The 24,843-nt window shown below is 39.1% G+C and overlaps 2 protein-coding genes across 6 annotated transcripts in view; one reads left to right on the forward strand and one right to left on the reverse strand.

Annotated features, from left to right (window-relative positions):
- The window catches only part of AFG1L (AFG1 like ATPase), a 231,204-nt gene extending 209,728 nt beyond the window's left edge, over positions 1 to 21,476 (reverse strand). For 2 of the 5 annotated variants that reach the window (XM_057311220.1, XM_026511688.4), the window contains exons 1-4: positions 21,119 to 21,476; positions 16,283 to 16,390; positions 11,704 to 11,770; positions 4,896 to 5,039 (exon numbers count right to left, since the gene is read on the reverse strand). In XM_057311220.1, the coding sequence (XP_057167203.1) occupies positions 4,896 to 5,031 (136 nt within the window). In that variant the 5' untranslated portion in view covers positions 5,032 to 5,039; positions 11,704 to 11,770; positions 16,283 to 16,390; positions 21,119 to 21,476. Of the gene's footprint in view, positions 1 to 4,895; positions 5,409 to 11,703; positions 11,771 to 16,282; positions 16,391 to 20,940 lie in introns of those variants that run through there. The other 3 variants (XM_057311219.1, XM_057311221.1, XM_044388838.3) reach the window with 3 other exon arrangements.
- Positions 21,477 to 21,613: 137 nt separating this feature from the next.
- Positions 21,614 to 24,843, forward strand: part of SNX3 (sorting nexin 3) — a 40,982-nt gene continuing 37,752 nt past the window's right edge. Inside the window, exon 1 of the mRNA XM_026511689.4 lies at positions 21,614 to 21,905. Coding sequence (XP_026367474.1) covers positions 21,744 to 21,905 — 162 coding nt within the window. The 5' untranslated portion in view covers positions 21,614 to 21,743. The remainder of the gene's footprint in view (positions 21,906 to 24,843) is intronic.

Below are 24,843 nucleotides of genomic sequence, written 5' to 3' on the forward strand. Positions count from 1 at the left end.
CTTATTAATGTCTACTGTTATATTAAGGAGCTAGAAGGCAACAGTTAAGTTTGTGGTTCTGGAGCAAAAAGTGCCTGGGTTCATATCCCAGCTGGGTGGACATGCCTGTTTATCTACCTATGAAAGAGTTAACAAGAATTTTACAGGGTTTTTATGAAGATTAAATTATGAGAGAAAGAAACTGCTAGCGGATCACCTGGAACATAGGGCTCGATAAATGTTAGCTATTATAATTTCATTGCTCTTCCAAGACTGTGAGCTATTCAAGGTGTCTACAAATACTAAGAAATATTGACAATTACCTGTTGTTTTGGGCATAATAGTATAAAGTCTACCTACCGGTTTTCTCCAGGTTTGGTACCTCTAAGTTGTGCACCTTTTAGATCTAGTGGGGGCCAGTCTTAGGATGGTTTTTAGCACAAATGTCACATTTTGAACAGTGCTCTGAAAATTGGGACCCACAATATACTTCCGCATCCACTTAATAGTATCTTAACTATAATGGGTGCTTTGGTGAATATGGTTAATCATTTCTTCCATAAGATGTTCTGGGATAAAGATTCATTTTAGTTCCAACTGGCTTAGTGCCAACACGGTGTCCAAATTTCTATTCCTAAAAATTTCTTAGCTCTTTTGAGGTCCTACCAGAAACACTAGGTTGATATTTAGTTAAGCCCATGTCTGGCACTGAAGTCATTATAGAAGGTTTTTGGAGTCTTTGCCAAACTGGCAGCTTAATCTGCCCATTGTTCCCTTGAGCATTCAGTCCAGTTTCTGGTGTCCTCAGCAATGGACAATAGCTGATGGGACACCATTGCATCCAGCTCTTCACTGTCTTCGATCCACAGAACTGTTCCCATCCATAAACATATCTCCATCAGGAATGAAGGACTTTCAGCAGTAGGAACACTCCCAACAGTCCTCAACTCTCAGACACCATCAGGATTGTCTTGACCGAAGACGGCTGCCTTGCCAACGGTATGCCCTCTTCCCAAGTGGTCACATCCAATCACTGTTATAAAAGTCCAGCCTTTTTGTCTCAATTTAGGATGGTTCTGAAGGATAATCCAACATTTGGAACTCCTTAAGAGAATCAGTTAAGGCTTCTGTTGATACTGTATCAGTGCTCAACTTCTGCCTAATCTCACTCTTTTATGCTCCCTTCTCTTCTTCTGGTGTTGATCATTAATAAACTTCTTTACATACTAATCTCCATAATTTTAGTCCCCACAAAATTCCTTTCCAAAAATCCCCTTTTCACAAACCTTCTAAAATTTTACTTCTCACAACTCCTCACAACAACTTTACTTTTCACATTCAAATTTTGTCCTAAGTTTTCCCTCTTTAGGTAATCAGGCTCACTTTCCTTGCATATAGAGTTGTTACCCTTATTATTTCCAGTAGTCTTAATTACATTTGTTAAAATTATTTCATCTATTTGTTCTTAGCTTGCCCATAAAACTTAATAAGACAAAGTTCTAAGGGTTTTTTTCTTTTCTAACAAATTTTGCAATGGAGATAACATGAATTTATTTGACTTTCAGTAAAGACAGGAAGAATTAAACCTTTACATTTAATGCTGATAATTCTAAAGATATGTCCATTCTAATTAAACCAATAACCTTTCATTAGCCTTAATACTGAATATTTTCCAAGATCATGTGAACTTAAAAAACAGCTGGATTAGTTTCCATCTGTTTCAGTTTTAGAATGCCCAATTCGTACAACTACTTGCCTTTAAACCAACTGAATAGAGCCTCTTTTACAAAATTAATTTTAGCAATAACATCCGGAGGTAGAGAAAATATTTCACATTTACAACATACAGGGACACACAAATACACAAGATGGAAACAAAATCTTAAAGACCCAATTTCCAAATACACCCCTTTTACAACACAAATCTAATTGCAAGATGGTATTATGATTAATGGATGTGGCCAAGCAGTGTTGCCAAAAGAGACTGCCCAATTTTGAAGAACACAGCCCAAAGGGCTGCATGTGGGGATGAAATTGTCATTTCCCATTTTCTAATTAGAACACAGCTTGTTTTATTCAAAAAAACCAAAAGCTGCAGCAACAACAACAACAACAAAATGAAGCCCGGAGTACCTCTGTGAACATCAGTTCCTCCCCAAAAGTTGGGGCTTCACAGACTGAACCAAATGGCTTTCTAGTCAGCCTTTTCTTAAGAAAAGGAGGCTAAGAGAACCAAAACCCACTCTTTGGAGGCAACCGACTGGGAAGAAATCTAAGAGCCAAATCAAACAGGAGGAAGAAATAAACTCAAGCGCCAGCGCACAGGAAGTACTACTCACCAAGAGATATCTGTCAAGAGATATAAACTGAATCCAAAAAACATCTCCTTGCCACAAAGGTTAAATGAGGTGCCGAAAATCAAAGGTACCCAGTTGGGGTGGGGCCACAGGGACAGACCCTAGGGCAAAGAACCGAGGCAGCTGCTTGGACTTGTCACCAGGCCCCCATCACCAACTGGGGGCCAACAAACCACCCACAGGCAGGCAAAGAACTCCTGGCTAGCCTGCCAAATCTGTAACAAAACCCAAGTTTGGCTGCCCAATGTGCAGCAAAGACAATCACTGAGACATCAAGTAGGCAGCAGGAAAAGTGTTTACTGGAGAGGCAGCCAAATGAGAAGATGGGAGAACAAACCTCAAATCCACCTCTCTGAAGGAGGAGGGAAATTTAAAAGCAAATTAAAAAGGTCTGGAGGAAAAGTTGCAGCTGTGCTTATTAGCCTGCTGCTGCAATTAGTCCCATTAACCCTTTGGTTTCTGGTGAGTTCTGAAATTCCAAGAGATAATTCTGGAAGCAATAATATCCTGGTTTAATTTTTTTTAAATATGAGTACAGGTTAATAGCAAACCCTTTGTGGTCAGATGTAAATCCAAGTATAGCCTTTACTTGAAGCCAAAAGTTCTGATACTTAACTAGCTGTATAACTTCTGCAACCTTGAATTCATCATCCCAAAATGAGGATAATAAGAATTAAATAAGAGAGGGGCGCCTGGGTAGCGCAGTCGTTAGGCGTCTGCCTTTGGCTCAGGGCGTGATCCTGGCGTTCCGGGATCAAGTCCCACATCAGGCTCCTCGGCTGGGAGCCTGCTTCTTTCTCTCCCTCTCCCCTGCTGTGTTCCCTCTCTCGCTGGCTGTCTCTCTGTCACATAAATTAAAAAAAAAAAAAAAAAAAAAATCTAAAAAAAAAAAAAAGAATTAAATAAGATAATGTATGCAGAAAGCACTTAGCATACTGCACGGCACAGAATAAGCATTCAGTAGATCTTATATTATTAAGATGATGTTCCTTAAATCTTAAATTTTCATAAATTACGATACACGCATTAAATAGAATTCTATTTTAACTATTTAAAATAAGGCAGTTCTGGGGCGCCGGGTGGCTCAGTCGGTTTAAGTGTCTGCCTTCGGCTCAGGTAAGGATCGGGGGTCCTGGGATGGAGACTGCATGGAGCCTGCATCCAGCCCTGCTCTGTGGGGAGCCTGCTTCTCTTTCTCCCTCTGCCTGCCACTCCACCTGCTTGTGTTCTCTGTCAAATTAATTTATTAATTAATTTTTAAAAATAAAATAAGGCAGTTCTATATGTATTGATATGTAATGATTTCCAAGACATATTAAATGAAAAAAAAGAAAGATACAGGAGGATATGTATGTTACCACTTTTTTTTTTAAATATAGATGCTTACATACATACATGTTTGTTCATACACAGACTGTCTTGAAGAATATGTAAGAAACTAGTATTAGAAGCTGCCTCTGGGGAGGAAAACTAAGTGGCTAAGTGATAGGGGTGGAACATTTTACCATATTCTTTCTCGTATCATTTGCTTTTACTACCTACTTCATAAATAAAAAAATAAAGTTTATATTATGACCCAATCCTTACACTACCATAATATTCCTTTACGTGGTAAGTAAATTATGCTAAACTTTGCAGAAAAACATAAGGTGACTTAATCAGAGTTGTAGTATTAATTTCGACTCTATTGATGATATTAAAGATAGGGTTTTAGCTAGATAAGACAACGAGAATCAATTTATTAAGACAGAGGAAGGGGTGCTTAGAGATGAGAAAAAAGAAAACAAGTATGTGGATGGAAGAGACAATAAGAATAACATCATTCATTCATTCAGAAAATATACCTTGCCCATCAGGCACCAAACACTGTGCCAAGTGCTGAAGAAACAAGACACCTGGTCCTTGCTTCTGAGCAGCCCGCAGTTTAACAGGGGTATATGAATGTAACAGCAAAATCAGCACTCCTGAAGACTTGGTTATTCATAATATATGATCATTCACTCATGAACATTTAACGATTTGAATGAATGGAGCAAGCCCAGTAACAAAATACACCCCACTGAAGCCTCTAGTGACTTGAAAAGACCAAGAATTGATTCCTCAATCTGAGAATACTTGCACACTTGCATTCCCAGAATCCCGAGAGCCAGCTTGGCCCGCGTTAAGTCTGAGGTTTGGCTTTTAGATGCAGTGCACAGTCACCAGTCTACAGAGCAGGGAAGGCACAAGTATAAGGGTCCCCAGTCCCCTATCCCACATTTGCATCCCTTCAGCCTGGCACTCTCACACCTGGGCTCACCAGGTGTTAACTCTGGGGACAAACTCTTAATCGACCTGTGACCTCAAAATGAAAGTCGCCCTGGGTCAGCTTCCTCAGTGCTCCTTCATAAGCAGCCAGACTAGTACAAGAGAGGCTGAAACTCCTCTCCAAAGGATCCTAGCTCCGGAAATCGTGAAACCGGGAGGCAACTGGGGGAAACAAAGTAGGGAGGGTGACTGACCCGAGGTTTCCCCGGTCATATGCAGTCGGCTCGGCCTACTCATGGCACAGTCACTGACCTTTCCAAAAGGTGTTTCCAGGGGCGGTGGCCGGAGGGGCGAGAGCAGCAGCCCAGGCCCCGCACCCAACACATCTCCCTCTCAGCCGTTTCTGCACTAAGCGCAGGGTAACCAAGGGCGACCAGGAGGCCGCCATCTTGAGCTCTGTACAAGGGAAGAGGAAAACTTTATTGAAACCCAAAAGAGAAACGGTAGCACAGACGAATGAAGCCGTGCTCACAGAAGCCTACGCCGGAGAGAAAGAAAGTGAGCCAGAGGAAGAACGCGACCTCTACTAGCGAGAGGTCTGGCTAGACTCCGGGGCCCTTCCGTTCTTCCGGGTGCCTCCAGCCGGAACTACGACTCCCAGCATGCAGTGCGGCCGCGCAGGGGGCGGAGGGGAGCCAAGCGAAGGATGGGCTCGGGAGTAGGGTAATCCTGCGCCCAGGGCCCGCCCACTTTCGCGGAACAGGACCCCAAAACGTTTCAGGGAATTGGAACGTGATTATGAGGTGTAGTCACGTAACCACCCCTGAGTCTTCTCAGTTTGAGTACCTGAAATATTATGTTACCTGGTCACACTCCCTAAATGGTAGCCCTAATTATTTTGCCTCCAGCATCCAACTCATCTTTGGCAGAGTACCTGAAATGTGCTCCTTCCACTTTACTTTCTATATTTGAATAGCATAAATCATTTTCAATATGGCATATACTCAAATTCTTTGAAAGAATTTATAACTGTCATGGGAAAGCCAATGGCCCGAGATGGACAATTAGTGGATGGAGTGGCCATGGGATAGCGTATCCAAAGAGGAATTTCTAAGTGGTTGCCCTAATTTGATTAAACAAAAAATGTTTGAATTATTATAAGTGTACTGAGAATACAAACTGCTGTCCAGAAGAGGCTGGCAATCCAGCAAGAGGGATGAAAAAAGCAACAAAAGATTCTACCAGATGTTATGGAATCAATGAAAGGAGAACACTTTGGCTGGGAAATCAGGAAGGCCTTCTGGAAGCTTTACTTTTAACAGGAGATGAAGACCTTCCAAAAACAGGAAAAAGCCTGAACTAAGGCAGGCAGGCAAGAGAGTCTGAATTATAGGAAGGACAAAGCCACATTTCAGTTGAGTGAAAATTAAAACGACTACCCTAGAAAGCATTCCAGGAAGTTAAGCAGTTCATCCACAATAGAAAATTCCAAAGAAACAGGAAAAAGAGAGCATAGCATAGCATAATAATATGCAGACTCTCTACTGTCAAATTATTTATGAAAAAGTTACTTTGATTGTATCTTTCAAAATAAGTCAATTTACACTATTTGTTTTCTACCTTAATTCTATTGTCTGACATGACTATTCCTCCATGCTATAGTGAATATTTATTTCATTTAATATTATTAATTTGGGGTGTGACACTTTGTGAAAAACCTTTTGAAAAAACTGAACTACTCTTCCTTGACTTACATATTTATCACACTCAAGACTTTCAGAGATTATCTAGTGTCATTTTGTTTGCTTTGGGAAAATAGTTGCTTGCCTTGGTCAATGAAATTATTTTTATTAGAGATTCCAACAGCTTAACAATTACAGAAGTGAAACAGCACTCATAGAGTTTAATGACAATTTGGCAGGAACGTCTACAAGAAATTTTCACATGGCTGTGCAAGTGAACAGAAACATGGCAAGTGAACTTTACTGCATGCCAGTATGAGGTAACTTAGATTACATTTGTTATATTCAAGAGAATTCATTATGACCAGAAGACTAATTAAGTAGCCATTGTAAACCATTTTACTAAAATACATGTTCCTGCAGTTCCTACAACTGCTAAAACAAATGAAAAAGCAAAAATAACCCTGAAAGTAATTTTTTTAACATTATCAGAAAAAGTAATAAAAGTAAATCAGAAAACCAGAAAGCATTATCTTGTCCTTTTTTAAAAGCCTCCCTAGAGAAAATGCCAAGTAGTTCTGGCATCTAATCTCAAGGACAAAACCAAACTGGAAGTATCCAGAGAAGGACAAATAAAGTAATGAAGGAAATAGGAAAGAAAGTGGTCTGGTCGACAGAAAACATACTATGGCAGGAGTCGGAAAGTAATATTTGGGTTCTGATTTTGTCACTAAATTAACCTCTCCCTTTGTTTTTCTTATCTATAAAGTTAAGATAATGTCTATCCTAACTACCTTCCAGAGGTTTTGTGAGAATTTAATGAGATAATGTATATACACAAAAGGTGAATCAAGTACACTTGTTAACAGAAACTGAAAGGGGATAAGGTCAAAATCTAAAATAATGAGTCTAGGACAGCATGGATTCGTGATATCCAAGAATTGTAAAAATAAGTAATGTACTCTAAAGCTTGCAAAAAGCAGAGAGAAATTTTTAAATAAATAGAACTTCTACTGAAACTTAATATTTCAAGTGGCAATTTTATGAAACTCATTAAAAGCAAAAAAATTAAGTAGGATTTAAATAAATGAGATGAAAATCCATAATAAATATGGGTGATTTGGAATATCTAATTTTTCTCCAGCACTAATACACTATGATTTTCCAAACCTAGGTTCATAAGATTGCCATTTTAGAGAGTGCCTTTAAGCCATGTAGAGACAGAATAGACTGCAGAGGAGCAGAAGGAATAGGCCACTGACATGAACCAGCCAGTATACCATTTCCTAATACTGTTATTATTGTTGTTGTTCTATGACCATTTCCTTTGGGGGAGGAGGATACCGTAAGACCACATTCCCACTTCCACTACCCTATCTGTAGGCCCTCCATCATAGCAGCTGGCAGCTGGCCTTCCAGTTGCTCAGGCCATCTATCATAAGAGAGTCATCCTCTTTCTCTCTTATCCCACATCCAGTCCAACAATGAATTTGCTGGCTTTACCTTAGAAAGTATTCAGAATCCCATCACTTTACACCATCAACATTGCCACCACCAACACTGGTCTAAGTCACCATCATCTCCCTGCTGGGTTGTTGCAGATGCCTTCCAACTCATCTCTGCTCCCACTCTTGTCCCCTACATCCATTCTCCACACAGCAGCCAGATTTATGTTTTAAATGTTAAGTTGAGGGGCCCCTGGGTGACACAGTCGGTTAAGCATCCAACTCTTGGTTTCGGCTCAGGTCGTGATCTCAGTGTCATGAGACCAAGCCCCAAGTTGGAGTCCACACTCTACACAGAGTCTGCTTGAGATTTTCTCTTCCTCTTCCTCTGCCCCTCCCCACTAAAATAAATAAAGAAATCTCTAAAATAAAATAAAATAAAATAAAATAAAATAAAATAAAATGTTAAGTGGAATCATGCCATCCCTGTGTTTAATATCCACTAGTGCCTTCCCCATCACTCAATTATTAAAACATCCTATAAGGCCTCATGACTTGGACCCCAACTGGCTTTGTGATCTCATCTCATGCCACTCTTCCTTACCTTCCCTCAGTCCATCTACATTGGCTTTCTTGCTATTCCTGGAACTCACAAGTCTGCTTACCACCCCAAGGCTTTTGCATTTCCTATGCCTTCTGCCTGGAATGCTCTCCTCCAAGAGATTACTTAGTTCACTTCCACGTGTCCATACTTCCTTATATCTTCTCAGTTAAGTCCTTCCCTGGCTACCTATATAAAATTAGTCTCACCCAGCACTCCTTTTCCTCCCTCTCAGCTTTATTTTTTCCATAATAGTTTACCATCATGGCATAATATATTCTTTACTGATTTATTAGTTGATTATCTGCTCTTTCCAGAATTTAAACTCCATGTGGATAGAGATTACGTCTGTTTTGTTTACTGCTGTATCCCCAAGGTTTAGGATAGCACCTAGGTTAGTAGACAAGGTTTGTTGAATGACTGAATGAGAAGTCTTAGTAAAAATACAAAATTTGTTGTTTTAATCTCTACGAAAAAGCAAATAACCTGCTTCATGAAATCAGTTATATTCCTAATATTTTGAGCCCATTTTATTTTATTTTTAAAGATTTATCTATTTATTTTAGACAGAGAGAGAGTGTGTACAAGCAGGAAGGGGGGCAAAGGGAGAGGAAGAGAGAATCTCAAGCAGATTCCTTGCTGAGCGTGGAGCCTAAGGCGGGGCTCGATCTTATGACCCTGAGATTACCTGAAATCAAGAGTCAGACACTTAACCAAATGAGCCACCCAGGTGGCCCATTTTAAAGATTAAAAACACCATCAAATCTCAGTATCACAGAAGTGGAATACAACCAAAGAGCACTTATTTTCCACTTATTAATTTATTCATTGACTTGTCATTACACAGGGCTCCTCATAATTACAGCACCTCATAATTATAGGTTCTTCTAATTTAACAAAGAAATACTTCAGAGCTACAAGAAACAACATAGTTCACGCAAAGACACATAAGGAATGATTTAAAACTATAACAACTCATTTTGTAAAGTAAAATCAAATATCTAGCTTCTAAATTCCAATGTTCGTAATTAAAAATTCTGAACCAAAAATATAATTTAAGTTACTTAATTTCAACAAACTAATTAAATATGGTTAAGTGCCTTATTAACTATGGAAACTTCTTAACAAGATACACCTACTTCAGTAGTATAAATTTACATAAAGTATAAATTTTGGGGCAAGCAGTCCTTTCCTTCTAATAAGTAAGAATTAAATATTTGCTAACTTTCCAACAAAAATTACCATTTTTTTCCTTTACTGAAACATTGTTTAACTACAGACTGCCCAAAGACAAAATATTTGGAAGTCAAGTCCCGTGCTCCAATCTTTATTTACTTTCTACTTATTTTCAACAACAGATTAAAAATAACTGGTTCTGTTTGTCTTTTAGTTTTTAATATCCTTCACTAGGATATTCTTTTTTTTTTTTTTAATTTGAACCACAGGACAACAGGTCTGTATTACCTATATTTTTCCTTCTTAAATGTTCTTTACCCAACCTTTGAGGGGGGAGTGGAACCTTTCTTTATATAATTTCTCCACATGCCCTCTCTGCCATCTTTCTTTAAAAGAGTAGTGACCCCCAACCAATTCTAACCTCCACAACCCCACATGCAAATTTTTAATCTGGCAGCCACCTTCAATTAGTTTCTGTTCTTCATCACTCACATCCAATCTTTCACCAGATAAGCCTGAATCCTATCATCCTAATATGGCTTAAATCTACCATTATCATTGGGTCTTCCTCCTGTCTTCCCAAGGCTAAATGCAGCCACCTCCTAACTGGCTACATCTCTCTCTCCTCTACTTCAGCTTGCTGTCAGATTTGTTTCCAAAACTATGACCTATCTGACCACAACCCATCACAGATTCTAAATTTGCAATGATTTCTTACTGTCTACAGAATGAAATACAATTTCTTTATAATAAGCCTTTAGAAAATCAAGCTCTGGGGCGCCTGGGTGGCACAGCGCTTAAGCGTCTGCCTTCGGCTCAGGGCGTGATCCCGGCGTTGTGGGATCGAGCCCCACATCAGGCTCTTCTGCTATGAGCCTGCTTCTTCCTCTCCCACTCCCCCTGCTTGTGTTCCCTCTCTCGCTGGCTGTCTCTCTCTCTCTCTGTCAAATAAATAAATAAAACCTTTAAAAAAAAAAAGAAAAGAAAATCAAGCTCTGGCTGCTACCTAACTTACTATTTTCTCATAGTAGTCAAATGATCTAGATTCAGAAAACATGTCATGAGTGATTTACCAAATATCTCATTTGTTTTCATGAACCGCTATATATATTTTAGAAAAACCGGAAAACTGATCCCATCCTCAACTCCCTATCCCCTTTCTTTATTTCCTAAGTGTGTTCTTTTTGTAATTAGAAAAAAAATCATATTAATAAAAATAATTACAAAAATAATTTACCAAAAAATTTGAAGTTGAATACTTCCAGGGCAACTCCAAGGATATTCCAGATTTAATACTGTATACATGCTCAGTATTCATTATTACCAAAAAAACAAAAAAATAAACAAAAAAAAACCTTCACATAAATGGATATCCAGACTTAATGGAAAAAAACAACTTACCCACAATGACACAGGTACTACTCCTTTTTGAAGTTAACTGAGTAATAATAGGGGCTAATACCCTGCCTATTCAATGAGATAGTTCTTCAAATAGCCCTTAAATCAGATCTGTATATAGACAAAAAGTAGATCGTGCTATATAGAATTTTGATTGACACTCAGTTATGGTCAAAACAATCTAGTGTTGTTGGTTGGTTAGTTGGTTGATTCAATGCATCAGGCAATCAAATAGATTGTTTTTCAGTTCTATAGACTGGTTACTCAGAGGAACTTAAGTTGGCCTACAGTGCAACCAGTCTTTGAAAATCAAAGTTGCAATCATAAAACTGTATGAACTCATTTGTTTAAATCAGTATTAGTACTTGCACCAGGTGATTAGTCTCAAAATTGGCCATGATTTGGCCTAGACTTCAAAGGAATCAGCTGGGTGTTTTGTTTTGTTTTCAACTGGACATCTTGGGGAGATTACTTGGATAAGTTTTAAATCAAGGTGGGTTTTATTTATCCAACTTTACTGACAACAGAGAAGTTTTGGGGTTTTTTAAATAATTTTTTTAAGGATTTACTTATTTATTTCAAAGAGACATAAAGAGAGCTGGGGAAGGGGCAAAGGGAGAGGGACAAACAGACCCTTCACTGAGCACGGAGCCCAAACATGGGGCTCAATCGCACAACCTGTAGATCACTACCTGAGACAAAATCAAGAGTCAGGCGCTTAACCAACTGAGTCACCCAGGTGCCCAAACAACAGAGAAGTTCTTCATCTAGACTCTCTGGATGATAAAACCTGAACACCTTTTAGTCATGGGACATACCTAATTCAAGAAGGGTTCATTCCAAAGTTGAGTGTCTTCTGCCAAAACCAAGACTGTGTGCGGAAAACTAAGGGAACAGATAAGGAAAGTGTCATGAGACCTCTAATGTCTATACACACTAATTGTAAGGACCCAATTTTCCCAGCATGTATCTCACTTAGACCAAGCAATTCTCATCAACTTCAAAGGGAGAGATGTGCATCCACAGATCCAAGTTTGCAGTATCCAGGGCTTACTCAGCAGGAATACATACTATAATTTCTGGTACCAGGCTTCATTTTTTAGTCCAAATCAACTCAGCTGGATTTTGAAGCTTCAGTTCTTGCAAATAATCAACTTTCCCATAAAATATCTAATCCACTTGGCTTTATTTTACACATCAATCCTGTTGATTACTTAGGATAAGCCATAGTTTGGGTTTGTACATTGATATGCAAGACTTATAATATAGAGCTATATGCTATACTACTATGTAGCATTATAGTATCAAATTACCAAAAATTTTTCTGGAGGTAATTTTATGCATAGCGAAGAAAGAAGGAGGTATAATTTTCCATATCTGCTGTTCAACAATTTTTTTTAAACGTAATTCTGTTTACAAGTACTGTTTTTCAGCTTTAATTTTATACTTTACTACCAGGTAAATTATCTTCTAATGTAATTACTTTTATATAATAATTATGATCTTGAAAGTCTACAAAGTGATTAAAGGGCATTTTCTAAGAAATAGATTTCTGGATTTAAATTATGCAATTTTTCTGCTTATAGTTTTGGTGTTACCTAATTTATTATTATTATTATTACTATTATCAATTAGTTATGAAGTGGCAAGTATAGAGATAACCTTTACAAATATCTGGGACTTCAGGTCTAAAATATTTTTAATCGTACACTTCAAAAGTTGACACAAGTATATCCCCGTTGTCTTTTTTTTTTTAGCATTTATTAGTTTTGACTCACGCTAGCACGTTATACACATCAGCACCTGTGCCCATTTAGCAAGGAATTTCAGTACAAATCATTTCTGAATTGAATAGACATCTCTAAGAAGCATTACAATTGTTGCAATATTTTTAGAAACTGAAACAAGGAAATAAACAACTTCAGTAAAAGTGATTTAAATAACAAATAACGTATCTTTATAAACAGCTTATCTCCTTGAGAACAAAGAATAAACAAGGAGACAAGGTTTTTTTTTCTTTCCACTATTAAAGCAGATCACAATATGAATGGGTGAAATGTCATGAATAATTGGAGAAAATCACAGAGTAATCTTCTGCAAAAACATCTGATTTATTTAAATTGTCGCTGTTTGTCTTATTAGAACCTTTATTTAACCTTGTTATCCACAATGCAGTATTCAAGCTGGTTTATCAAAAATATACTTTGGAACTAACCATATTTTGAAAATTTTGCCTTTCTCAAATGTAAGCTATGGTAATGTAAACCTCCTGTGACAGCTGTCTTAGTTGGGACCTAATTAATTGACATTGCGTTACACTGAAATGCCTGTGAAAACCAATGTTTTGAATCTAAAACAACAGTAAATAAATCAAGGCTTTGAAATATTCTGTTCATAGATTTAAGCTCAGGTTTCCGGTCAAGAGGATCATCAAGCTTTCCACTACTAGATTCATCTAGATAAAATATTCATTCAATATCATCTCCTCACAAACCTAGCCACACACCATCAGTCTCTCCTGATTATGGTTCAGGGCCTCATCCTATGATTTTCCATCCATGTTCTTTCTTTCTAGATAAACCTATTTCCTTAGAGACTCCTACACAGATTTCAGGGCTTAGCATGTATCTAGCACTGTTCTAAATGCTTTACAAATATTAACTCTTTCAGTGCTCATAACCACCTCGTGAGGTAGGTACTATTATTTTCCCAATCTTATATGTGAAGAAATGGAGGCACAGACAGGCAAAGTAACTTTTCTAGGGTTACACAGCTATAAGGATTTGCCCATCTCCTCTACCAAGCCCTGATTAAACAGAATTGATTTCCTCATAGTATTGTCTTCAAGTCAGACACATTTATATGAAATACAAAATTCTAGCCGAGATATTTATAATATAAAAACATATCAGAACGGTAATATGTAAATAATGGATAAGAGAGATTAGAGGGAAAAAAAGCACTATGGAGATCTCTGCAGTCTAACATTAACCAAAACTAAGATTTGGCAGGGGAGTAACAGATGGACAAAAAAGAAGAGAAAAAAGATGGCTCACAGTTATAAGTTCAAGTGATTAAAAAATATTCATAATATTTACAGCAAAAAGGATGTAAATATTAGGTATTGCTTGAGGGTAAATGGGACGGGACTGATTTCAGACATGTTGAGTTGGATTTAGCCAATAAGACAACAAACGGAAATAGCCTATGGGTACCTGCGTAAGTATGTGATGATGAGTGGCAAACATTGTAGTGATACACCCACTCCAAGTTGCGATCTTTACAGATTTGGGAGCATTAAACAGCCTAGTGGATCAAGCCCTGGTCCAGCAGGTTTGGTCAAGCTCTCCACCAAACCCAACCCACAAGTTCTGGACAAATACATCTCTTATGCAGATAAGTTTCCCAATGAATAGTTAGAAGAGTTTACTTCCTTTACAAATATGATTAGGAACCAACCTGGTATGCCTGAGAGTGTATGTGCTGGTGGCTAATGTCTTTCACTAGAACACTGGCACCAATTCAGAGATTTGCCGGGCCCTCCATGTCCCAATAGGAGTTGTGGTGCTGTTTGCATCCCGACACCCTCCTTTGACTTAGCATCTCACAAACTTTTGGTCTCCACAGTCTTCAGTTGTTTAGTGAAGTACTTTCTTTGAGTCAAACCAGGGAAATGGGAGCAGATATTTTTCAAGACTATTCACTTTTCTACATTCCCACTGCTTACCATCTTAATTCCACCAGAGTGATCTTTCTAAACCAAAAATCAAATCAAATCACTCTTATTCAGTGGTTTCCTTTAGAAAGTCTTTAGATAACATCCAGAACCATAAACATGGACTGTAATGCCCCCTCATGGCCTTGTCCCTCTTGGCCTTAGTCCTTTCTATTCCCTTTTCATTCCAGTAGTACTGAACTACGTGTAGCTCCCTAGCTGTGCCATGCTCTTTCTTTCCTCTGAGCGCCTGCATGTGTTTATCTCTATCTCCAGAATGTACCTCCTACACACACGCACACCCAAATCACAGGCACCTTGCCTCTCAAATACCAACCCTATGTCTTAGTTTTATTGCTACTTCCTTCTGGAATTCTTCCCATACTACCCTCAAGACTGGGCTAAGTGGCTCTCATCACACTCTGTTGACGTGGCTTATTCATTTTTATGTGTCTATAACCAGTCCGAAAGATTCTGGAAGCAAAAACTGTATCTTGTTTACCACCTTCCCTCTTCTCCATACTCTCCCTTAACCCCAGCACCCAGCACATTGGTTTATTGTAGGTGCTCAGTACATATTTGTCACATGGATGGCCAGAAGGGCCTAAAAGTCCTAAGAAGGACATATCTGTTCAGCTAAAGAGACCATATGATGCCACTGGTTCTGGAATGGGACTCTTTCCCCATTCCACCAATTAATTAATGTATCTCGCATTCTTGAGATTTTCTAGATCTTTGCTACTCGTTGTGGTCTGGAAACCAGCAGCATTGGCATTACCTGGACCTTATTAGAAATACAAAATCTCGGACTTTATCCTGGAACTCCTGGATCAGAGTCTGAATTTTTACAAGGTCCCCTAGTGATTTGTACACACAGAAATATTTGAGAAACACTGCTCAAGATAACTTTGGTGGTTCTTTACTCAGAAAGCTGGTAATCCATTTTCTTGAGAGAAGGAATGCAAATGCATGGTTTCCAGTGCTCCCACAGCTGAGGACTTCTTTTCGCCCTGATCCAGGTATACACTAACCTTGCCTGTCCTTACATGTTTGAAACAAGTCACTCTGCATGTCAGGGGCCCTTCTATCTCAAAAGGAATCCTGTGCCTGCCTCCTACTCCCCCACCCTGGAAATCAACCACTTAACTGGAAACAGGAATTTCTCCTTGTCATGGCTGCTTTTGACTTCTAGACAGTGAATCCAATGTTATCTATCAGAAGAGTCTTTCCTCTCCCAGGAATGGGCCTTATATCCCTGATGCCTGAGCAATCCTCAGCCATTGGCTGGGAGCAGCCTGTGGGAAATACGGCCTTGGAGCAAATGCAGTAATAAATTTCAGAGCACAGCAGCTGAGGCCATAGGTTAATTATGTTTCCTGAGGCTGGAGATCTGAGAGACACATTCTCATGGCTACCACAAAGAGTAAGGAGAAGATACAGGAAAAAAAGAAATAATTAGCAGAGAAGAACTTGAAAAAAGCAAGAGAGCGTGGTTCTGATGTTAATACAACCAGCTGGGCACTGCCTGATTTATCAATACAGAAAAGGCACTCAATCACACACAAAAAATAACAAAATGCAGAATTGTTTGTGTTTTGGAGGAAAGGTTCTGTAAAGGATCTCAGGGCGGGGATTAAGACACCTCAAAAGGCATGCCTAAAACACAACAGGTGGTCACTAACCTGCAGGCTGAGAGTGAGAGTCACAGGTTTTCTTGGCAGAGTGGGGTATGCAACCTGGGCCTGGCTAACTTCAGCTCCAGCTCCAGCTCCTGGCCTCTTTAAATAAAACTGCAAACAAATATACAAAGAAAATCAGTGTGAAGATGTATTCAGTTAAAGTATAAGCCTCCCAGAGATTCCAAACTCTTGAGACTGTCTAAGAAGCAACCCCCTGCTGATCTGCCTGACTGTGGAAGTACAGTGGTCAACCTTGAGAGGAGAGGGACTGTGTGATGCGCTACTGGAACAGACTACCACCATCTCCAAGGCCTCTGATCCTCCAGCACCAACTCGGTGTCCAACAATCCAAATCAATTCTGACACAAATTACCTGAAGTTGGCACAGACCCTACAGATTAAGGACTCAGTCCCACAAGACTGTCCCCACAGCCACAAATCGGGTGCCAAAGCTATCCACTTCTTCTCGGCCAACTACAGATTTGGGGGGGTTCTCATACTCTCCCCCTCAGGTTTGATAATTCGACTCACAGATATCAGAAAAACATTTTACTTATGTTTTCTGGTTTATCTCTTCCGTCTGGTTAAAAAAAGAGCCAAATGGAAGAGATGCATAGGGCAAGGTCTGGGGAAGGGGTGTGTGGAACTTTTATATCCTCTCCTCACTGTCACCTTCCAGGACATTGAAATTTCCCATTTGGCCTTTCTGGTGACCAGCTCCCACCCTGAAGCTGCCTAGGGGCCCTGCCCTGAGTCACCTCATTAGTATAAACTCAGGTGTGGTTGAAAGGGGCTCCTTAGGAATAATAAAAGACACTCCAACCACTCAGAAAGTTCCAAAGTAGGAGCTCAGTGCTGAGATCCAGGGACAAAAAAACAGTATATTTTTTATTATACCAGATACAGTCACAGATACAGGATTGAAAGAGAAATACAATTCTCATGTGACTTCAAGTATAATAATACAACCATCTCAAATCACTGAGTAAAGAATAGACTTTTAAAAAATAGATTGTTTAATAAATGGTGTTGCAACAACTAGGTAGTCAAATGGGAGGGATTTAGATCCACATTTCTCTTATGTCAAAAGAAATTCTAGATGGAACAAATATTTTTTTTAAAAAAACCTATTAAAAAAACCACCTGGGTGGCTCAGTCCTGTAAGCCTCTGCCTTCAGCTTAGGTCATGATCTCTAGATCCTGGGATAGAGCCCTGCATCGGGCTTCCTGCTCAGCGGGGAGTGTGCCTCTCTCTCTCTCTCTTTCTCTCTCTCTCTCTCTTCCCCCCACCCCTCCCCTCACTGCTTGTTCTCTCTATCTCAAACAAATAAATTAAAAATCTTTATTTTTTTATTCTTTTTTTAAAGATTTTATTTATTTATTTGACAGAGACAGCCAGCGAGAGAGGGAACACAAGCACGGGGAGTGGGAGAGGGAGAAGCAGGCTCCCAGCGGAGAAGCCTGATGTGTGGCTCGATCCCAGAATGCCAGGATCACGCCCTGAGCCGGAGGCAGACGCTTAACGACTGCACCACCCAGGTGCCCCAAATTAAAAATCTTTAAAAAAAAATTTAAAAAATTTTAAAATAAAATTCTGTAGTCTAGAAAAAAAATGGATTTTTTTTTATAAGAGGAGGAGGGCTTTCTAAGCATGCTTCAAAACTCTGAAGCCATAAAAGAACAGATTGATAAATTCAACTACATAAATTAAATTACAAAATACATGGTAAAAACCATCATTGGCAGAGTCAAAAGTTAAACTGGGGAAGATATTTGCTATTTATATCACACAAAATGGTTACTTTTTAATACTTAATAAACTCCAACATATCAAGAAAAAGAGCAAGTCAATAGAAAAATGGGCAAAGAATCTGAACAAATATATCACCAAAAAAAAAGAAATATGAATGCCTTGAAAACATATGAAAATATGCTCAACTGTGCTCAGTTGAATAAGGAACATACAAATAAAGATACAATTTCAAGATTAAAAAGTTTGATAACACTTCATGGTGGTAAGGCTATGGACAAACGGGCACTTTCATACATTGCTGAACAGGGTGTAAACTGGTTAAACCTGTACAGAAGACATTTTGCAATATCTCTCATAAATACATATACAGCCTTTGATCTAGTAATTCCATTTACAGAAATTTATCCTACAAATATAATCCCGTGTGTGTGTGTGTATGTGTGTGTGTGTAATGATAGCATATTCAGGCTATTCATTATAACACTGTAATAGTGAAAGGTTGAGATCTCATATATATTTATTAATAGGGGGACAAGTTAAATTATGGCACATTATATCATGGAATACTTTGCTGCAGTACAAATATGGAACTATCTTCAAGATACACTGTTAAATGAAACAAGATACAAAAGTATATATATACATATATGTGTGTGTGTGTGTGTGTGTGTGTATGTTCTAGTATACTACTTAAGGGACACAATTCTCATATCTCATGGTCCCATAGTAATACAGGTACACTAACAAATTATTTTTCTAGAATTAGGTCATTTAGGAAAACTTTATGTTTATAGATTTCTAACATCTTAGTCTATCCCTAGAATATGCTGATGTCTTCCCATCCCTTTCCCCATTGCAATTGCCACTCTCTCTTGAGTTACCAGTGTTAACAGCCTGGTTATATATCTTTCCATACTTTTCCCCATGCACATACAAAAATCTGCACATATAGATGTATCTATCTTTATATATTATTTTTTATCTGTTTGTTTACCAAAATGACATCACACTGGACAGATATTTCTGTGATCCTCACATCATGAATATTCCTCTTCTAATAATTAAAAATAGATATAATCTCCATTCTGGCTCCATTTCTCTGCCTGGACAGAGAAAAACTATAAATAGGGTTTGCACGTTCATTCAGCCACTAAATTCTCATGTTAATTCTAGTAGCTTATTCTTTTTGGATTTTTCTGGGAATACAATCATATATCCTGAAAAATACTTTTCCTCCCATGTTTATACCAAGAAGCTCTTCTTAGTTGTCTGGCTGCTATGTTGCTGTGCTGCTATCCTCTGTAGCTGCTTCCCACTGCAGGCAATTGTTGCTGCTGCCGAAAGCTGCTCTGCATGGCCTCCAAGGAATGAGAGAGAAGCTTTCTATGAGAATATCCCATGAGGGATTTGTTCAAATGTCACAGATGACAGCACAATACAGTGGTTCCTGGTCTCTTAGCTCACATATATTCTAATTCAAAGTGTCATTTCAAACGGGCCAAAGGCAGGCTCTTCCAAAAAGTGCCAATTTGGCATATTATTTAAAGTAAAAGTTATTTGGGAAACAGTCAGTGCAAGCACACCCAGACCCTCCTCTCTCCCCACCGAAAACAAGAAATAAATCTCCCACGTAGAAGTTATCCCTCCTGTACTAAGAAGTAAAAAAAAAAAAAAAAAAAAAAAATCCTTATCACCAGAGATCAGGACTTTAAAGTCTAGAGAGTTGTAGAAAAAACTTTAAGTTTTATTAATCTATTATCCCAGCCCAAATTCTGCTCAGACTTACTTACTAGTCAAAGCTTCCAACCTTCTGTTTTCTGTGTCCTATTAATTCCTCACAGATTTATTGTCTCATTGTCTAAAAAGTATAACAATTGCCTGCCTTGGTCATTTCTTTGGATCTCAATTTCATTATTGGGCCTCCATAAGAATGTAATTAAACTTTGGGTTTTTTCTCCTGTTTATCTGCCTCGTATCAATTTGATTCTTAAACCAGCTGGATGATCTTGAAAGGTAGAAGTAAATTTTTTTCCTCCCCCACAATCTGTACTCAAGTCTGAAGCTCAATGCTGTAATCATACCTGCCAAGTTCCCATTTGGACTCTGGCAACAGGAGACAGGCCCAGCAGGGAGTCCTGTCCGAGCATACTTATTCTGACATTACTCTTATTCTTTGAAAGAGAGACACTCAGAGAGGGCTTCTTTGACCCTCCTGTTTAATGAGCTTGTCTTATTCCCTATCACATTATCCCAGTTTTATTTTCCTCATAGCACTAATCATATTGGCAGGTATATTATTTATTGGCTTACTATGTCTCCCCAAGATAGACTCTATAGCAGACCTGAAGAATTCAGAGAATTTCCATGTCTTATCTACCCTTAACTCTCTAGTATCTACAGTTGAAAAACACCTACTAGACCTTCAATAAATATTTGTTGAATCAATGAATGTTGACTTTCTGAAAAATAGTCTATATCATATTAAGTAATTTCTTTATTCCAACTGTTCTTAGTGTTATTAGGAATGGTTGTTAATGATCTGGGCGATTTCTCATCTTAAGGGTCAAATTATTTAAAGTGAATGAGGTTTCTGAAACTCAACATACTTTTCAAAATACAGACATAGTTGCAGAACTATGATATAAACAGAGATAACTCTCTAGGCAGGGATAGAAATTTATCCTTCTACCTCAAAGTTTGAAAACTGCATTTGCTACAGATGAACTACCATCTACTTGTTTTATTTTTTTTTCATTTTTTATAAAGGCTTATAAGTTTCTTTTCAAATGCTGTAGAAATACGTTTACCACTTTTTTTTTTTAATTTACTGGAATTTTGTGGGAAATGAGGGAAGAAAGTTGCAGGTTACTCTAATATTCGTCGTTAAGGCATTTTTCAGCCCACTTACTACGTTATTTGAGAGCCCAACAGTCTCCAAACGGTTTGACCTTAGTGCTGCAATCTGGCAAGGTCTTTTGTATTCCACTCTCCTTCTTTATCTCCTTACATTTGTCAATCCAGATACGCATATGGTCAAACTGTCTCGTTGATGTCAAAACCATCATGTGAGGCACGTTAATGGTTACCTAGAAAGGCATTTTCAGTGGTTCACGGTGAGACGGTTGGTACGTTGACATGGAGTTAGCGGGAGTTTTGTTTCGATTGCTGGCAAATCCCCCAAATCTCGCCGTTTAACTTTTGTTCCCGCAGCCTCCAAGGCCGCGAAGACCATTTCCGTGCTTCCTCCCACCGCTCCAGGTCAAGGCTGCTGCAGAAAGACAGGAAGCGCCCACCCCCGAACCCCTAGGTCCCGCAGCACCTCGGCCACAGCCAGGCGGCGACGCGCCCGCCCGGTGCATTGTGGGCGCTGTAGTCTGGCCGGAACCTGCTCACGACTACAAGTCCCGTGACTGCCGCTGCTCCGCCGCCGCCTAACCCGGACCCCCTCCGTGGCCTCAGCCGGGCCTCCCCGGCCCAGGGCGCGGCGTCCCGGCGAGTCAGCTGTTTCTCCCCCGGGCACGAGAGGCGGAAGCCGGAGAGACGCAGGGAGGAGCTTCGCGCGCGGGGTGAACGCCCGTCCTACGTGCTCGTTCGCTTCGCGACCGCTGTGCGCGAGCCCGGTGTCTCCGCGGCGGGCAGCAGCGGCGGCGTCGGAGGAACGCGGAGGGGGCGGAGGGAGTCCGCGGCAGCGGCGGCGGCTGCAGTAGAGAAATGGCGGAGACCGTGGCAGACACCCGGCGGCTGATCACCAAGCCGCAGAACCTGAATGATGCCTACGGGCCGCCCAGCAACTTCCTCGAGATCGATGTGAGCAACCCGCAGACGGTGGGGGTCGGCCGGGGCCGCTTCACCACCTACGAAATCAGGGTCAAGGTGAGGCCGTCTTTTTCCCCTTCAGAGAAACCCCTCCGGCCGGCCGTGGTCTCCCCCAGCCGGCCCACCAGTGGATCGCCTCTTACAGCCGCCCCGGCCGGGAGCCCCGGTCTGACTCGGTCGGGCAGCCTTGTCCACGGGCGGGGTCTTGGGCCAGGGCCCCTCTTCCTATAGGGTTTGGAAGGGGGTTGCAGAGTGAGCTGAGCCCAACACTGGTACTTGGAGAAGGTGCTCGAAGAAGAGGGCGTGGGTTGAGCTTCGCTTGCCCCTCAAGCAGCTGATCTGGGAATGACATTTGAGTTGGAAAGGTGTAGATCTTTCGAGAACATAGTGCTTCATCGGGAGGGGAGCTAGATGTGACTGAGAAAGGGGGGTTGCGCAAAGTTGAAGTTTTCCCAGTTTTCTTGAACTGAAGACTTTTCTCAGAGGTGGCCGAGCCAAGCTGGTTGGTTCCAGGCCCCTCCCGAGCTACCAAACTGACTTAGCTTGTACACTTTCGGAACAGAATCTCGTAGGTGTTCACAAAAGCCTGACGAATTTGGTAGGGCTGAGCCTAGAGAGAACAGTGATTGACCTTAGCATTCTGGGCCACCATCGTGCTATAAGGCTGAGGTGTGGCGAGTGTTGTCTACCTCACAATCCAAAACTACAACTGCTTTAAGAAAGCCTATTCATTTCGAGATTTGCACTTAACTGAATGAAGGAATCAGCTGAAGTAGAAACAGACTTAAAATTTCGTATCTAGTATTTGATAGCAATAAGTAATTCAGATGATTTGAAAGATGCTAATTGAAAATAGTGCTTCACTTTCACTGTAGTTCAGGATTAAAGAACTTTCCCATGTATAGAAGTATCTTTAAAAATTAATCACATGAAACGAATCTAGCTGTTAAAAACGACTAAAAATTTTACTAAGAATTAAATAATTTCACTTTACAGTAATCGAAATTTACATAACAAGTTACTATTAATCTTAAAATGGAGTAATTTCTCATTGACTTGTGCACTTTTTGTGCGTATGGTTATAAACAACCTATAATTTACCATCTTAACCATTTTTAAGTGTACAGTTCTGTAGTAAGTATATTCATATTGTGAAATTTATGTACTTAAAAAATTTATGTATTGTTAAAAGAATTTTAATAATCAAACTTTAAGACGTGAAACTAAAGTTTATGTTCCCAAGTCCCCCTAGAGCCCCTATGGATGTGTAAAATGTGAGCCATAAGTAGTTTTGTTATAGTGAAATTGCAAAATCCAGACTCCAGTATACTTAAGGAAGTACTTTACCACATAAACCTAGTGAAAATGTAAGGCCGCCTTTTTTTTTTTTTTTTTTAACTTTTGGAATGATTTTAAAATATGTGGCAGATTGTTCACTAAAAAGAACTTCCTCTTTTGCCCTAATTCACTACCATGTTTTCCTTTATTTCTTGTGCTAAAACAGAACTTGGTATTCCTGTTTCTAAACTTCCATAGCTAGTACTTCCTGTCATACAACTGAAGCAAAATCTCCTGCTTCCACTTCCTCCATTTAATAACTTTGTGCTTATCTTGCTGAGTGCATTGTATTAAATGCATTCTAGTATAATTTAATTATTTAAAAAATACATTTGATACTTTATTACTGCATAGCTGATGTGACACTTTAAAAATAGTGTTTATGGTATGATCATTTACATTTTTAAGAATAATCCTTTTTAAGAGTGGTTAATAAGTTATGGAATTAACAAAGTGTACACCTGCATTGGTTTGTATTATATAAACCAGTTTTTTTGTGTGTTAATGATGTTTATAGTCATAAATGCAGGTATCCTAAAAAAGTTTAATTGAGTTTCTAATGGTTGTGAAATGCCTTTGGGGTTTTTCTTAATATGCAAGGTGTTAAGTTAAAACTCAGGAAACCATATAGTAAGACAATAGGTCTTATTTAAGTAGCATATGATTTTTGAGAGTAATTACAATCTTGTGTTAAGGTAAAATGGCCAGCAAGATGAGAAGGTAAGTCATTTTGTAATTTTATTTATTACTACTTTCTAAACTGTTGCTTCTCTCCCTGGCCCCTATTGCTTGCCTTTTGCTATTGAATTGCCAAGTGGAGTTTGCGCCCTTAAACTATCTTATAGTTACTTTCTAATTCTGGTCTTGAGAAAAATGTTCAATTTTATAGAATCTGATTGAAATTACTCTAATTCACAGAGTAATTTTATCTAGATAGTGGCACTTTAGAATGCAAGTTTCCCAATCTCCATTTATCTTTTGGTTTGAGGGTAGTGTTTAAGACTATTAGGATCACTTGATTAGTATCTCTAGGCTTTTGAAAATAATTGGTACAATGTTCATGTTTTTAAAAATTGTTCTCATGGGTAGGTACAGCAGAGAGCACCCTAAATGATGAAAGGTTTAGGAAAGCTCAGGGTCTAGAATTATTTTGGCATATTAAAGAGAAGTTTAAAGGAGAAAATTAAGTCACTGTTCATGAAGTTTGTACTATAACCTTAATTTTCTGGGGATTTTAAGTTAGTTGAGATCTATTGTAACTAGAGACAATTGTTTCAAACAGGAATGAAGTTAAGGATCTTTCTTGAGCTCCGAGTTCAGTGAATAGATTTATCATTTATAAGCAGAGTAAGATACACAATCTAAGCTCCACTTCCCCTCTGTAAAATAGGTATGCTAACAATAGCACCTACCTCATAGGACTAAATGAGATAATGTACATAAATCTCTTTAGCATTGACTGGTACATACTAAGCTTTCAAAAGGTACCTCTTTCTAAAAGCAGATACATTCTAATTTAAAAGGCAGTTTCTGTGTTACTGTGCAGTTGAGTTACTAAAATTGTTAGATTTTCTTGGCACGGAAGTATGCTTTCATTGAGGCAAATAGTATAAAAGAAGCCATCTTGTTTAGTATTTAACCAAGGAGCTTTTTGTTT

This window comes from Ursus arctos, unplaced genomic scaffold (assembly GCF_023065955.2).
Source record: "Ursus arctos isolate Adak ecotype North America unplaced genomic scaffold, UrsArc2.0 scaffold_13, whole genome shotgun sequence".
Taxonomy (NCBI): domain Eukaryota; kingdom Metazoa; phylum Chordata; class Mammalia; order Carnivora; family Ursidae; genus Ursus; species Ursus arctos.